This window comes from Cetorhinus maximus, chromosome 26 (assembly GCF_964194155.1).
Source record: "Cetorhinus maximus chromosome 26, sCetMax3.hap1.1, whole genome shotgun sequence".
In the NCBI taxonomy this organism is placed as follows: domain Eukaryota; kingdom Metazoa; phylum Chordata; class Chondrichthyes; order Lamniformes; family Cetorhinidae; genus Cetorhinus; species Cetorhinus maximus.
This window is the reverse complement of record NC_135904.1, coordinates 13,946,666-13,963,964: the sequence shown is the minus strand read 5'-3', so window position 1 is coordinate 13,963,964 and position 17,299 is coordinate 13,946,666. Positions and strand designations below refer to the sequence as shown.

General features: G+C 43.0%; 1 protein-coding gene across 1 annotated transcript in view; it reads right to left on the bottom strand.

Moving 5' to 3' along the window:
• The window catches only part of megf11 (multiple EGF-like-domains 11), a 464,413-nt gene that overhangs the window by 6,420 nt on the left and 440,694 nt on the right, over positions 1–17,299 (bottom strand). The window contains exons 22-23 of the mRNA XM_078530151.1: positions 7,309–7,427; positions 6,125–6,248 (exon numbers count right to left, since the gene is read on the bottom strand). Coding sequence (XP_078386277.1) covers positions 6,125–6,248; positions 7,309–7,427 — 243 coding nt within the window. The remainder of the gene's footprint in view (positions 1–6,124; positions 6,249–7,308; positions 7,428–17,299) is intronic.

Sequence of the window (17,299 nt, the reverse complement as noted above, 5' to 3'; positions counted from 1 at the left end):
CTCAAGGATTGAGGAATCAGAACAAACAGAGGTCTCAGAACAAGAAATGAAAAGCAAATGGGAAGCGTGACAGTTTACAACATGCTGCAAAATGGAAAAGAAAAAGAGACAAGGAGTGGGTGACAGTTGAGATACCAGCAATGATAATAGAAAGAGGAAAGAAAAATTGTATAATGAGAAGTGGGATGAAGTATTGGAGCTGGAAAGAAATCAAAAAATGAGAGCTATATATGAGAAGGTGAAATCGGAGGGATAGAAAGAAAGGGATAACAACAGATAGTAGGTGCATAAAAGACAAAAATGGCAAAATATTATTTGAAAGGAATGCCCATTTAAGACAGGGGTGAGAAAAAATGTTCCCTCTCAGAGGGTCGTGAGTCTTTGGAACTCCCTTCCTCAAAAGGCAGTGGAAGCAGAGTTTTTGAACATTTTCAAGGCAGAGGCAGATGGATTCTTGATAAACAAAGGGGTGAAGGATTATCGGGGGTAGACAGGAGGTTACAATCAGATCAGCCATGATCTTATTAAATGGCGGAGCAGGCTCAAAGGGCCGAATGGCCTACTCCTGCTCCTAACTTGTATGTTCATATGTTCGATGCAGCAGTAAAAAGATAAACAGAATTGTACGATGATCCAAATGGAGGGGGTCCACAAGATATAGATGCAAATGAAGGACCAAACATTAAGATGTCAGAGGTAAAGAATGTTTTAAAATTGATGTGTGCAGGAAAAGATCCAGGCGTAGATGAAGCAACAACAGAACATCTAAAAGCCCTTGGAGAAAGAGAATTAGAAGTGATAACAGAAATTTGTGATCGTATATAAACCAAAGGATACATTCCAAGTGACGTGAGACATTCATTATTCATTAAGATACCCAAGAAACCTAAAGCAATAGAGAGCAATCAATCAGCTTTGAACAGGCTGGTCCAACTCACGGCCCACAGGACGCACTGCGGCCCTCGAGGCCTCTGGACTCAGCCCGAGAAACTTGTTGGATTTATATTTGAAAAATGCCGTAAAGCTGCTCAGCCAATCACAGGCTGGTTCCTCCCTGCATTTGCTGCTGATAGGCTCAAGTGCAGAGAGAAACCAGCCTATGATTGGACAAGCAGCAAACAGTGGGAAGAAAAGTTTTTAAGGTAAGTTTCAGGGCCCAGGGTGTGAGGGAGCTGGAGTGGGGCCTGGGTGAGCCAGAGCAGGGCCTGGGCGAGCCAGAATGGGGCCTGGGCAAGCTGCAGCGGGGCCCCAGGGGGTTGGAGCAGGGCCACCGGTGTCTGAGTGAGTGAGTGGAGACTGAGAGTGTGAGGGAAAAGAGAGAGCATGAGGGGGAGGGAAAGTGTGTGTTGGGGAGAGAGGGAGTGTGTGAGGGGGAGAGAGTGTGTGTGGGAGGACAGAGTGAGTGTGTTTGAGGGGGAGATAGAGAAAGTGAGAGTGTGTCGGGGGAGAGAGAGAGAGAGAGAGAGAGAGAGAATGTGTGAAGCAGAGAGAGAAAGTGAGGGGGAGGGAGGAAGAGTGTGTGAGGGAGTAGAGTGTGTGTAAGTCTGGGTCACTTCCAGTCTCAGGGTTCTCAATCACCCCCACACACCAACATGCACTCTCATTCACTCTCACAGTGGGTGCGGGTGAGTGAGTAAACACTCTTGAGACTGGGAGTGAGCCAGACAAACACACTCTCACTCTTTCATAAACGAGTACTCATCTTTATTTATTACTAATTTCTTTTATCAATTCATTGCTTTGATAGTGTTTTTTTTGCTGACCTAGTTGTTTCTTTCCATGCCTCAGTTCTTTTGAAATTCATGTTTAATATTGTGCCAAACTTTATCTTTCTGAAATTTGCTCATCAGCCCCTTGAGTAAGAAAATTTTTAAACGTGGCCCCCCCCGCCTCCACGCGAAAAGGCGGACAAGCCTGGTTTAGAACTTAATAAGTCATCTCATTGAAGTGATTTTGAAGATCTTAATAGAAAGAAATAATAACACATTTGCAGCAGAAATTGGGGAAACACAGTCTGGATTGAGATCTTGAGTAGGAACAAGAGAGGGAATATTTTTCCTAAGAATAATCTTCAATAAATATCTAGAAATAAACAAAAACAAATACATATGCTTCATAGGCAACGAAAAAGCATTTGATCGTATTTATCACCAAAAGCAAATAGGCATGTTGCTGAAATGTGACATCGACAGTAAAGATGTGAGATTTAACCAGAGTTGATATTGGGACCAAATAGCGAACATCAGGATAGAAGATGGACAATCAGACATGTTTCAAGTGAAGAGAGGAACACGATAAGGCTGTGTACTATTGCCAAAATTATTCAGTCTGTACACCGAACAAATATTCGGAGAATTAGGTAAAATTTGGAGGCAAGAACATAACAAACTTGCAGTACACTGACGACACAGCGCTATTGGCAGAATCAGAAGATGCCCTACAAAATATCATAGATCAAGTAAAATCTAGAAGTTTAGAATACGGATCAAGTATGAATACCAAAAAGACAGAAACAATTGTAGCTAGAAGGAATACATTAGAAGAAACAAGAGTAAAGATTGAAGTGGACGGTGTCACACTGGCACAAATAGATAGGTTTGTCTATTTAGGACAAATGATAATAGAATCTAACCTCCCCTTGACATTCAATGGCCTTACCATTTCTGAATCCCCCACTATCAACATTCCGGGGGTTACCATTGACCAGAAGCTGGACTGGACTAGCCATGTAAATACTGTGGCTACATGAGCAGGTCTGAGGCTGGGCATTCTGTGGTGACTACCTCACCTCCCAACTCCCCAAAGCCTGTCCAATATCTACAAGGCTTAAGTCAGGAGTGCGATGGAATACTCTCCACTTGCCTGGATGAGTGCAGCTCCAACAACACTCAAGAAGCTCGACACCATCCAGGACAAAGCAGCCTGCTTGGAAGATTAAGTTGCTTAAAAAATTTAGTTATAAATAAAGTACAAAGTTATTTAAACATGTCCCCTCATGTGTCACATGAGCTGGGACATGTTTTTATGTTTAAGAAAATTTTATCATTTAATTAATAAAAGCTTTAGGAAACCTCATCCCGCTCGTGGATGAGGTTTCCTAAAAAATGCAAAGGTTGCTTGGGCTCTTTGCCTGCCCGCCAACCTTAAGGTTGGACAGGCAGCATTGCAAACAACTTTAATTGTTTTTTTACCCTGTCAAGACCCCTCAGGATCTTATCTGTTTCAATCAAGTCTCCTCTTACTCTTCTAAACTCCAGCAGATACAAGCCTAGTCTGTCCAACCTTTCCCCATAAGACAACCCACCCATTCCAGGTATTCTACTGGTAAACCTTCTCCGAACTGCTCCCAACACAGACAGACAGTCTGAAAAGAGAGAGAGACAGACAGGCAGAGATTGGGAAAGGAGAGAGAGAGACAGAAAGAGAGTGGGAAAGGAGAGAGAGAGACAGATAAAGAGAGAAAGGATAAAGAGAGAGAGAGAGAGACAGAGTGGGAAAGGAGAGAGAGAGATTGCGTGGGAAAGGAGAGAGAGACAGTCACGAGAAGCAACATCGTCAGTGCCAGCAGACATAACACGGCTCATTAAGGAAAAGCAAACTCAGCAATCGCATTACAGCAATGGGTGAGTTGAATGTTTCTTTATTCTCTCTAACAAAGAATAAATTAAGTTGGTTTTTATGTGTGTGTGACCCGCGACTGATTTTGTCTATGTGTGAGTGGTCCTTGATAAGAAAAAGGTTCCCCACCTGTGATCTACAAGATACGCTGCAGCAACTCACCAAAGCTCCTTCAACAGCATCTTCCAAACCTGAGACAACTACCATCTAGAAAGACAAGGTCAGCAGGTAGATGGGAACACCACCACCTGGAAGTTCCCCTCCAAGCCACTCACCATCCTGACTTGGAAATATTGCCATTCCTTCACTGTCACTGGGTCAAAATCCTGGAACTCCCTTCCTAACAGCACTGTGAGTGTACCTACACCACATGGACTGCAGCGGTTCAAGAAGGCAGCTCACTACCACCTTCTCAAAGGGCAACTTGGGATGGGCAACAAATACTGGACCGGCCAGTGATGTTCACATCCCATGGAAGAATATATTAAAAAAAGGATGGCAGATGTGATGCTGAAGTTAGAAGAAGGATAGAGATAGCCAGAAATAATTTTGTGAAGATGAAAGATGTGTTAACAACAGGAAAACTCAACCTTATAACAAGGAAAAAACTCATTAAGATGCTACATTCTATCCACTTTCCTGTCTGCCTCAGAAACCAATAAATGAAGATCTGTGGATGAAACTCGAGGTCTTTGAAATGTGGATGCTAAGACGTATGCTAAAAACTCCATATACAGACCATAAGAGACAAATGAAGAGGTTGAAATTTCAGGGGCAAAAAGAACTCTAAGAAGATGTGCTGTCTTTCTGATGCCAGGTTAAACTGAGGCCCCGTCTACTTTCTCAGGTGGACATGAAACTATATGGCACTATTTCGAAGAGAAGCAGGGGATTTCTCCCTGACGTCTTGGCCAATATTTATCCAATATTGTACCTAAAAAAGACAATTATTTTGTCACTGATTCATTGCTGTGAGCAATGTGTTTTCTGTATTACAACAGTGCCAACGTTTCAAATAGTAATTCACTGACTGTAAAGCACTTTGGACATTCTAAAGTTGTGAAAGGCGCTGTATAAATGCAGATCTTTCTTTCTTTCTGGGGTCTGAGCTTGAATCTAGAGATTGGTGAGATGAATCTCTTACCCCTGAACTTACTGCAAGAGTTCTCTATATAAAAAGAATTTGGAGTGAGTTCCTAAGAGACACAAATCTAAGCATCAAACTAACTAGAAATTGACTGTTAGCTCCAAATTGTCAACGTAATTCTGACAAGGCACCAACATTGCTGATGTGGTAAATGGAAATGTTTATCAATGCAGCGCTGATCCAGGTCTGGAATCACTATATAAAATACATTCATTGTGATGAACTGAAACAAGCAACTCAATTCACTGGTACAGTGATAATAACACATATTCCAAAAATGACTATTATCTATGAATAAGTGTAATGAATATCTTAGAATATTTTACACTAGGATATGGGCAATTGACTGAAGTTCACAGTTTGTGTCTCCTGCTTTGGTTAGACCCAGGCACCAATTCCAGCGTAAAACACACTAAAATATTCTCCTCCATGTAATCCTAGGAATCTGGAAATAAAAATGTATTTGTATGGAGCAGTGACATCACCACACAGTTTAGTTGCAGTTCCCCAATCTGCACACACATCATCCTGGAAATAAGGTCATCGAAAACTCGATTTTTGTGAGTGTGAAGGTGGGCTGGTGGAAGGCTCTCCAGGCTGCATTGGAGTGTGAGATGCAGATTCAATCTGAGCCATATCATTGTGGGAAAGTACAAAGTGGAAGCTGGTGCTTGCTCAGTTGGGGGCTGGTGAAGGGAGAAGTGTTGGACATTGAGTGGGCATCTTCTAGTGGCTGACTGATTTATGGGATCAGCTCAATTTATCTAAACTCTTGTTCAAACTTGGGAAGGAAAGAATAGCAAGTCCTCGTTCAGGCTCTGTCAAACTTCCATGTTAAATGAAATTGGACTTTCACAACCCAGTTGCTAGTCTGAGTGTGGGTCATCCAACCAGAAAGAGAGGTCAAAGACCTTCTATAGCAATGTGGGTGGGATGTCAGTCTCGCTACAAATCATGTCAAAATTATCTGCATTCGAGATGTTAATAGTAGCACTGAAGGGCTGTTTGAGCTGCATTTCCACATGGTGTGTGGGCTCTGACAACCCTCATGCTGCAAATTTCCAAACACAAACTAATAATGCATCAACTGCGAGAATCACACAGGGCCCCTTTGTGTGATGTTTATAATGGATATCAGTCCGCCATGTAATATATTTCAGCTAGGACTTTGTATGTGGGTGCTGTACTAATGTGAGAGGCACAGAAGGGATAGGGTAGTACAGTACAAACAAGCATTCATGTTAGTATTAATGAGGACATGCACAGGATGAATAGTTTGCATGATACCATCACTCCTGTCATTTTAACCTGACACAAACCTCAGTTTCAAAAGTAAAACCATGTTGAGGGCTTACTGACCTAAATCATTCAAGTTACTGTAGTATCTCCATTCAGGATGCAATGAGTTGTTGAAATCTTGTCTACAGCCTTCTTGTCCAGAAAGCTCTACACTCTTGAGACTTGAGAAAAGCTGTTTTTTTGTCTGTTTGTGAATTAATAAAAGATTGCAACAGTTAAATGGGGCAACTTTCAGCAAAAGGTAGAATGCCAGATTTGTCACTTCAATATTATAACTCACTTTACACAATAGTAGTGCACAGGCTGGAGTGTACAACAAGGTAGTTCAGTAAATGATTTCAAATAATTATATTAATAATCTTCCCAGAGAGTCCGGTCATTGAGATAGATTCCACAGATTCTTTACTTTTTTTTAACACTGCCACTCATGCCATTGCAGCTGGCAGGACACCACCTCTCCCCTTCCCCCTCACCTGAAATCTTCCTTCTTATCCTTTATAGGGATACAGGTGGTAACTGATCTCTGCGGTATCACCCATAAGGCCTTTATTGATGTATGAATGTTGATAGTAACTGACATGCTGTCTCATTGCTTATATTGCTGAAAACAAGAACGTACATCCTACTCTGACGCTGCATTGGAACAATGTCTGACTTTTTTCGGTTAAGTTCTGTGTTTCTTAATGTGAGAATTATCAGTGCTAGAAAAGAGAAACTTTCCTGCGTTGGGAAATGTCACCATCAAGCAACTTGTTATTTTTTTAAATGTGCGGCTTCAGATTGATCCTTATTTTAAGCTACTTTCTCTTTCTATCTCTCTTGGACTCCCTGGGTTGTGCATCAATTGTAGCTTCCAGAGCAGTCAGTCAGTTCTCAGATCCTCACACCTCTGCTGTGTTGGTAGGTATGGCCCCTGTGCTTGATGTCTCCCCACAATTTTCAGACTAAAAGCAGAAACAAAGTTGTTTCCCATTACGACAGTATGTCCTATGCTTTCCTGTTATGTTGCATTTAATAAAAAGCGCTCCAAGAGGGTTTTCGGTTTGGGAAAATCAAATAAAACTGTGAGTTGGAATAAAAGATGGTTGGAGTTTCTTTGATTGGTTGAAACTGCCCTTGAAGCTTGACCAATGGTACCACAAAGTCATGATACATATAGCATTTCTTGTGGCTTTAGATTCCAATGGGAAGGTGAGGATTACATTGGCCATTGCAGTTTAGTGCAATATTGTATCAATACATACCTTAATGAAGCAGCTTTCATCCGGGTTATTGATAAAACGGGTGAGTCTCCCACACTGGGACACTGTGTGGTAACTAGGGTTGGTAAAACAGTGAAGGGTGCTGGTACTCTGAGATGGATCTAGAAAAAAATAAGTCAGCACAAAATGTATGTATATGGAGTTACTATTATTTATAGAGAGAGGGAGAAACAGGCAGAAAGGGAAAGACTGAGCAAAACACAGTGCAAAAGAGCAGGAGTGAGGGACAGTGATAATGAGAAGTGGGAAGGAGGCAGAGAGATCGAGAGACAGAGAAAGAGAGAGAGACAGAAAATCAATGCGAGACTAGGCAGTTCCAGACTTGCAGTACACAGCATCATAATCTCCAGTATCTTCTACAAATAATGCCTGTAGACACAGTTATGATATAAAGATTTTCAAATGAGATATAAATGAAAACCAGAAATAAAATGCATTAGCATTTGAGGAACACAAATTAATGCTTGTCACCAGGTTACAACACAGCCTGTAAACAAAGGCCATTACAACAAATTAACAACAGGAATAAATGCAATAATTTCAGTGCAGAGACAGACAGACAACAGAATACAGCAAGACTGCAGGAAGGACACATAGCTTCATTGTGAGAGTTGTCAGATTTACAAGACATCTTGAAACTGATTGTGAAAAGACACTGGTGCTAAATTAGGCATTTTCACAGATTCAATATGAACACCGCACCCTGAAAAAATAAATCAACTTCATTTTGGAACCCAGTGAAGCCAAAAACCTTTGTAAAATTAACAATATCATATGACATAAGGAAAGAAAAGATGAAATGCAGCTGGAGTCAGATCCTTAACCTGTAAATGACAGGATCCACAAACTTACATTCTTCTTTCTAATATTAACATTGCAAAAAATAATCTCTCCTTTATCATGGCAAAAAGGACAAATGTGCTGCTACCAAGGCACTGCTTTGAACCAGTTATTAGGCAAAAACAAGCGAGTTCATTTCTAACTCCATTTTGCCTCACTCACTCCCTCTTGTGGGGAACTGTTTTAGTCACTGGTGAGTAATTGCAGAAACTTTGCAAGTATGCCCTTACAGATAGTAAATAGGCCATGGATTCCCCACTGCCCATTGAGTTGCATTTATTGAGTGACAACAGCTTATTTTAATTTATAAATATTAAATATTTTGCTGCATGCTTGGAAATATAGACATATAGAACTGTATTTAGAAAGAGAGTTTATAACCTGTTACACTTTTGCTGAACATGAATGACACATAGAGAGCCTAGCTACCTGAGCACCAGGATCACACACCTTTATCACTTTGGAATATGGCATGAGAACATCAGTGTGCAGATCTATAAGACATTAGGTGTTAGAATTTTAAAAGTAAGTTATTAGCTCAATAATAGATATTAGTGACTTGCATGCTCCTGAGGAATGTGAGTAATGTTGAAGCCAGCTGACTACCAAGAAATTCTGAATCATTATATGTGTCTCAAAGTTTATTATAATTTTCAAAGCATCTAACTTGCACCAGCACAATAAAGTGGGCATGGCCTTCAGACGAAACACTAACCTTCTCTGAGAAAATTCCAATCACAGTAGCGTAGATTCTAGGATGGGGCTGACCCATGGACATCAGTAACAGTATCAGTAACAGTAACATCAAGTAGTCATTTGAATTATTTTGCATTGTACAAATGTACAGCATCTATTTGGTAGCAGAGATTGGAATAAGTCCTGTGGCTAAATCTTGTGACACATAGAAAGGCACAATTATATTTTATTTTTAATTTTTAATTATGGCCACAGTTCTTAATGGCAACCGATAATGTTCCGTATCACAAGAACTTATGTCACGATCATATGTTAGCTTACAATCAGAGAGAGAGAGAGATAGAGATAAAGAGACATAGAGAGAGAGGGAGGGAGAGAGATGTGAGAGGAGGAGGGTGAATGCTCGGGTTAGAAAAAGATAAAGGGGGTAGATAGGAGAGAGAGGGATAGAGAGATAGAAAGAGGGCAGAGAGGAAAATAGGAACAGGAGTAGGCTATTCAACTCCATGAGCCTGTTTCATCATTTAATTATATCATGGCAGGTCTGCACCTAAACCCCTTTTACCTGCCTCTAATCCCCATCCCTTGATACTCTTAGAAAGAAAATCTATTGAACTCAGTTTTAATATTTCCATTGATCCCAGAGGAGTTGTCCTGGGAGTCCTCAACATTGACTCTGGATCCCATGAAGCCTCAAACATGGGCAAGAGAACCTCCTGCTGATTACCACTGATTTCCTTCCCTCAGCTAATGAATCAGTGCTCCTCCATATTGAACACCACTTGGGAGAAGACCTAAGGGTAGCAAGGACACAGAATGTATTCTTGGTGGGAGATTTCAATGCCCATCAGCAAGAGTGATTTGGTAGCACCTCTACTGATCCAGCTGGCTGAACCCTGAAAGGCGTTTGCCAGACTGGGCCTGAGCAGTGAGATCTTATCGATCTACCTGTCGCAGCTGCATCTGTTCATGACAGTACTGGTAGGAGTGACCACCACACAGTCCTTGTGGAGATGAAGTCCTATCTTCATATTGAAGATACCCTCCATAATGTTGTGTGGCACTACCACTGTGCTAAATGGGACAGATGCAGAACAGATCTTGCAGCTCAAAACTGAGCATCCATGAAATGTTGTGTAACATCAGTAGCAGCTATAGCATTGCATTCACCCACAATCTGTAACCTCAGGGCCTGGCATATTCCTCACTCAACCATTACTATCAAGCCAGGGGACCAACCCTGGTTCAATGAGTATTGCAGAAGAGCATGCCAGGAGCAGCACCAGGCATATCTTAAAATGAGGTGCCAACCTTGTGATGCCATATCACAGCTAAGCAGCAGAAGCAGCATGCAACAGGGCACAGTCAGATCAGATCAGATCTCTGCAGTCCTGCCACGTACAGGCATGAATGGTGGTGGACAATTAAACAGCCAACTGGAGGAAGAGGCTTCACATACAACCCCATCCTCAATGATGGGGGTCAGTGTAAAAGACAAGGCTGAAGCATTTGCAATCATCTTTAGCCAGAAGTACAGAGTGGATGATCCATCTTGTCCTCTTTCTGAGGTCCCCAGCATCACGGATGCCAGTCCTCGGTGGATTCAATTCACTAGACATGATATCAAGAAACAGCTAAAGGCACTGGATACAGCAAAGGCAATGGGCTCTGACAATATCTAAGTTGTAATACTGAAGACCTGTGCTCCAGAATTAGCCGTGCCCCTAGCCAAGCTGTTCCAGTACAGCTACAACACAGGCATTTGCCCAGAAATGTGGAAAATTGCTCAGGTATGTCCTGTCTGCAAAAAACAGGACAAATTCAATTACCATTCCATTAGGCTATTTTCAATAATCAGCAAACTGATGGAAAGTGTCATCGGCAGTGCTATCAAGCTACACTTACTCAGCAATAACCTGCTCAATGATGCTCAGTTTAGGTTCCACCAGGGCCATTCAGCTCCTGACCTTATTACAGCTTCGGTCCAAACATAGACAGAACAGGTGAGAGTGATAGCCCTTGACATCAAGGCAGTATTTGACTGAGTGCAGCATCAAGGAGCAAAATAGTAGTCAATGGGAATCAGTGGAAAACGCTCCACTGGTTGGAGTCATTCCTAGCACAAAAGAAGATGGTTGTGGTTGTTGGAAGGCAATTATCTCAGCTCAGGACATCACTGCAGGAGTTCCTCAGGGTAGTGTCCTCGGCCCAACTATCTTCAGCTACTTCATCAGTGACTCTGTCATAGGTCAGAAGTGGGGATGTTTGCTGATGATTTCACATTGTTATTGTAGTACAAAGGTCTACAGTGTGATGTAAAGGAATATATTAACCAGGTCTAAAGGGCAGTCTTTGGACTGGACAGAGATGTGTATAGAAGCAAGTATGGAGACAGCTCCTAGTTTAGACCTTATACTGTATATATGTACATAGTTACTAGTAGTTAATACATACTTACTGTTAAAATACATAAGACTCAGAACTTCTTTGTGAGACCTATCGAACTATACACAACATCTTACAACATAGTGGTAGCTATCGAAATAACTCAGCACCTCAAAGAAGCTGGAGAAGAAATTTAAAACTTGGAAGATTGAAAAAGCAGCATTCTGACCTGATGAAATGCACCAGAGATGAAGGCGCAGATGGAGATCGCCAGAGAAAAGCTCCAAAGCAAGATTCCACACTGCAGCAGAAGACTACTGAATCCGGAGGAAGTTCAACTTCATTACTCAGAGAGTACAGAGACAGAAGACCTAGTAGGGATGGGCTAAAAAACTTACGTTCTTGGCCGGAACGAGTTTAAAAAGCTTTTAAGTCAGCAGCAGTCAGAATTGCCATTTTAAAACGCACCACAAACAGCCCAAGTCCCGAGATGGTGCCTGACTACGCCTGGCAGCCAAGCTCACTTAAAATTGAAAAAAAAGTAGATTAGAAAAAAATCAGCATTTTAAACCCTAGCATAAACCGGGAACCAACCGTTACAAGACCCGAGAAAACTCAGATAGTGCGGGGAAGATCCAGGATGGTCAATCCGATCCGCCCACAACACAGCTGCACAGAGCAGGCGGCATCAATTTCCTGGCGAAAGGTACCCTGCAGGTGATACTCAGGTACAAAGGCAAAAGAATATGAGAGACCCTGTTTGTCATTCACAACCAAGAATGTTCCCTTTTAAGCTGAAAAGTTTGTGTCAACCTCAACCTCCTACAGAAAATTGGCGAGGTCGACCAACAAGGCCTGGTTCCAAACTGAAAAAATGAGTTTCCTAAACTCTTTCCTGGATTGTGGTGGCTCAGGACTGCGTACGGGACTACATTGAGGGAGGATGTTAAGCCCGTGTGTCTGTTCACACCATGAAAACTACCCCGCCCACTCATGAAGCAAGTGCAGCAATAGCTGGACGAGATGACAGAAATGGATGTCATCTCCCCCGTCACTCAGCCAACCAAATGGTGTTCCAGGATGGTCCCAGTCCCAAAACGGAACGGGTCCATCTGTATCTGTGTTGTCTTAACACAGCTCACTCAAGTCGTGGTGAGAGAAGTCCATCCGATGTCCTTGGTGGACGACAGCCTGACCAAACTCTTCAAAAGCAAGTGTTTTCAAATAACAGCAGCTTCTGGCAACTTCCACTAGATGAAAAGTCAAGATTTCTGACCACATTCATCACCATTTGCAGATTTTGCTTCAACCGCTCACTATTCGGAATCACCATGAACTGGAAATCTTTCAATGCACGATGTCGGCCATTTTGCAAGGCCTAGAGGGTGTCATCTGCCATGTGGACAATGTTTTGGTCCATGGCACAACAACAGAAGGACATGACAAAAGGCTCACAGTGGTCCTAGAACGCTTGCAGGAAGCAGGGCTGAGAATGAGAAATGCAAATTCTCTAAGACCTTTATTCGGTTCCTGGGACCATCATCTGCAACAGCGAATCACGGCGGACCCACAGAAAACAAAAGCTATCAGTGAGTTCCCAACCCCACCTTGATTCTGGACCTCCAGAGATTCCTGAGGATGGTTAACCAGTTGGCAAAACTTTTACCCAATCTGGCACAGGTCACAGAACGCCTGCGGCACCTTCTCAAGAAAGACCAGGCTTGGTGCTGGGACACGCACCAAGAGCAAACATTTGGTTGCATCAAAGCCTTGCTGCCCTCAACCAACACCTAACCCACTACTACCCATTCCTACCCACGGCCGTAGCAGTGGGTGCTTCGTCCACAGGCCTTGGAGCAGTCTTATTTCAGGAACAACTGGACAGATGTACTTCACATCCAGAGGACTGTCGGACATCGAGACAAGACAAGCCATGGTCAAAAAAGAAGTTCTTGCAGTCACGTGGGCACGTGAGAAGTTTTCGGACTACATTATTGGCCTAAAGGTCACCATTGAAACAGACCATAAGCCACTGGTCTCACTGTTAGATGAGAAGGAGCTGGCAAAAATACCCCCTAGAATCCAGAGATTCCAACTACGCCTCATGAGATTTGCATATGAGATGGTATATGTTCAGGGAACAAAAAAACGAGCAGTGGATATACTTTCTAAGGCCACAGTGGACCTTCCAAAGAATCATGATGGCAACCTGATTGAGGAGCTTGAATCGTATTCCCAATTGGGAATTGCTGGCTACCACAGGAAAAGTCCAACAAATCCGCTAGGAACAAATGTGAGATGAGGAGTGTGCCCGCGTTGCTGTTACTGTCAACAAAGGTGGCCACAGCAGAGACAGAGTGGCACTACCACAAAGATTTGGTTTGAACAGCAGAAGCACTTTACCGTCATCACCAATTTGCTGGTATACAACAAGGGGCAGGTCATATCAGACTCCCTTCTGCTAGAAATCCTCCAAAAAATACACCAGGGACACCTGGGCGTTACCAAATGTAGGGCACAGGCCCAGTCCGCCTTGTGGTGACCAGGCATTGCAAAGGCAATTGAGATATGATAGCAAACTGCCAGGAGTGTGCGCTACACGAGTAGGACCAGGAGGAGCCCCCTATCCCCACACAGTTCTCAACCAGGCCATGAGAGCAGCTGGGCATCGATTTATTCGCCTTCAATGGAAGATCCTTCCCCATTGTGTTGTACTACTCCTCCCGATGGATTGAGGTGAAGCAATTGTATGCGACAACCACAGAAACGGTGGTGGGAGTGCTGAAAGAGATCTTCACAAGCCAAGGCATCCCGGACCAGATTGTGTCGGATAACGGTCCACAATTTGCAAACAAATACTTCATCCAATTTGCCGTCACTTACGGCTTCCATCACCGTCCCAGCGCCCCAAGATACCCATAGTCGAACAGTGAGGCAGAAAGAGGGGTCTGCACCATAAAAGCTCTCCTGAGGAAGACCCACACCTTCACAACAGCACTGTTAACCTACTGATCTGCCCCACTATAATGTGGCTTAGTCCCATCTGGACTCCTGATGGGCAGAAAACTCTGCAAACAACTCCTAATCCTGCCAAAGAAGCTAATACCAGGATTGGCAATGAACAGCTCACCAATACTCCTTCAACAGCACCTTCCAAGCCCACGACCTCTAGCACCTAGAAGGACAAGGGCAGCAGATTCATAGGAACACCACCACCTGCAAGTTCCCCTCCAAACCACGCATCATCTTGACTTGGAACTATATTACCGTTGCTTCACTGTCACCAAGTCAAAGTCCTGGGACTCCCTCCCTAACATCACTGTGGGTGTATCTACAACACATGGACTGCAGAGGTTCAAGAAGGCAGTTCACCACCACCTTCTCAAGGGCAATTAGGGATGGGCAATAAATCCTGGCCTAGCCAGCGATGCCCACATTCCATGAAAGAATGAAAAAAATGACCAAAACATTCAGGCCAGAGAACAGAGAGCGTGCTTCTGCCTAAAAAAAGGTGCCCCACCAGACACCTGCCATGTTTACACAAGGATGACAGAATCTGGATTAAGGACCTTGATAGAGAGAGCGTTATTGTCCAGACAGAAGATAACCAGCCATGGCCATATCTTGTCTGTACTCCAGCAGGTACGATCAACAGGAACAGGAGGAGCCTTCTCCTTTTCCCTCGATGTGATTCTCCCACTATACATTGGAGAGAAATTGAAGACGACGACCAGATCCAGAATAACCACATCCAAAACAACCTCACCACTGCAACAGAACCTACCACTCCTCCAACTCTTGTAAAGACATCTGGAAGAATTATAAAGCCTGCAGAGTTCCTGCAGCCTGTAAACAAAAAGACTTTTTAATAATTTATATAAATGACTTGGGTGAAGGGTCAGATGGTATAGTTGCTAACTTTGCTGACGACACAAAGATAGGCAGGAAAATAAGTTGTGAAGAGGAGGCTATAAAGTGACATAGATAGGTTAAGTGAGTGGGCAAAGATCTGGCAAATGGAGTATAATGCAGGCAAATGTGAAATTGTCCATTTTGGCAGGAAGAATAAAAAAGAAGCATATTATCTAAATTATGAGAGATTGCAGAACTCTAAGATTCAGAGAGATCTGGGTGCCCTAGTGCATAAATCACAAAAGGTCAGTATGCAGGTACAGCAGGTAATTAGGAAAGCTAATAGAATGTTATTGTTTATTGTGAGGGGAATTGAGTACAAAAGTAGGGAGGTTATGCTTCAGTTGTGTGGGGCACCGTTGAGACCACATCTGCAGCAGTGTACAGTATTGGTCTCCTTATTTAAGGAAAGATGTAAATGCAATAGAAGCAGTTCAGAGAAGGTTTACCTGAGTAATAGTAGGAATGGGCAAGTTGTCTTATGAGGAAAGGTTGGACTTTAGGCTTGTATCCATTGGCGTTTAGAAGAGTAAGAGTTGACTTGATTGAAACCTTTAAGATCCTGAGGGGTCTTGATAGGGTGGATGTGGAGAGGATGTTTCCTCTTGTGGGAGAATGTAGAACTAGGCGTCACAGTTTAAAAATAAGGGGTCGCCCATTTAAGACAGAGATGAGGAGAATTTTTTTCTCTCAGAGGGTCATGAATCTTTGGAACTCTCTTCATCAAAAGCAGAGTCTTTGAATATTTTTAAGGAAGAGCTAGATAGATTGTTGATTAACAAGAGGGTGAAAGGTTATTGGGGGTAGGAAAGAAGTTAGAATCAGACCAGCCCTGATCTTATTGAATGGCGGAGTGGGCTTGAGGGGCCAAATGGCCTACTCCTGCTCGATGTTCATATGTACTTGAGATGGGGTAGTAGAAGTAAAGTAAATATGTTGGGTAAACAGGAAAGGAATGTAAATACATTGGATAAAAACTTGGGGGAGGGGTAGTATAAAGGTCTGGCATATAAAGGGTTAACGTGGGATTGGGTAATTTACTGCCCACAATGTGATGTAAAGGAACACATGACCCGACTCTAAAGGACAGTCTTGGACTGGACAGAGATGTGTATAGAAGCAAGCACGGAGACAGCTCTTAGCTTAGAGCTTATACTGTGTATATGTATATAGTTACTGGTAGTTCATAAATACTTACTTTAAACTACATAAGACTCAGAGGCACTTTATGAGACCTACCGAACTACACACATCTTACACCAGTTATTACCATTCTCAAGTTTTCAGATACTAAAGCTGTTCGTGACTGCATGCAGCAAAACCCAGACAGCATTCAGTGCCATCAAGTGCTATCTCCAAAAAGAGAGAATCTAGCCATCTCCCCTTGATATTTAACAGCATTGCCATCGCTGAAACCCCTACCATCAACATCCTGGGGGGGTTACCATTAACCAGAAACCTAACTAGACTAGCCATCCAAATACTGTGGCTACAAGAGCAGGTCAGAGGCTGGGAATTCTGCAGCCAGTGACTCCCCAAAGCCTGTCCACCATCTACAAGGCACAAGTCAGAAGTGTGATGGAATAATCACCACTTGCCTGGATGAATGAGGCTCCAACACTCAAGAAGCATGACACCAACCAAGACCAAACAGCCCGCTTGTTAAGACACCCTATCCATCACCATAAACATTTACTCCTTCCACTACCAATGCACAGTAGCAGCAATGTGCAACATCCAGAAGATACACTGCAGCAATTCATTAAACCTCCTTCAACAGCACCTTCCAAACCTTTAATTTCTACCACCTAGAAGGACCAGGGTGTAGATGCATGGGAACACTACCACTTGCAAGTTCCCCTGCAAGTCACACACCATCCTGACTTAGAAATATATGTGTTTTTTCACTGTTGCTGGAGCTCCTTTCCTAAAAGCATTGTGGGTGTACCTACACCATTTGGGCTGCAGAAGTTCAAACGATGGTTCACCACTATCTTCTCGAGGGCAATTAGGGATGGGCGACAAATGATGGGCTTGCCAGTGAAGCACACATGCCATGAACAATTAAAAAAAGCGTCCAAGGTCTTTGGAGAAGAGAATTAGAGAGTTCACATTTCCATGATCCTCAGAAAGAGAGAAA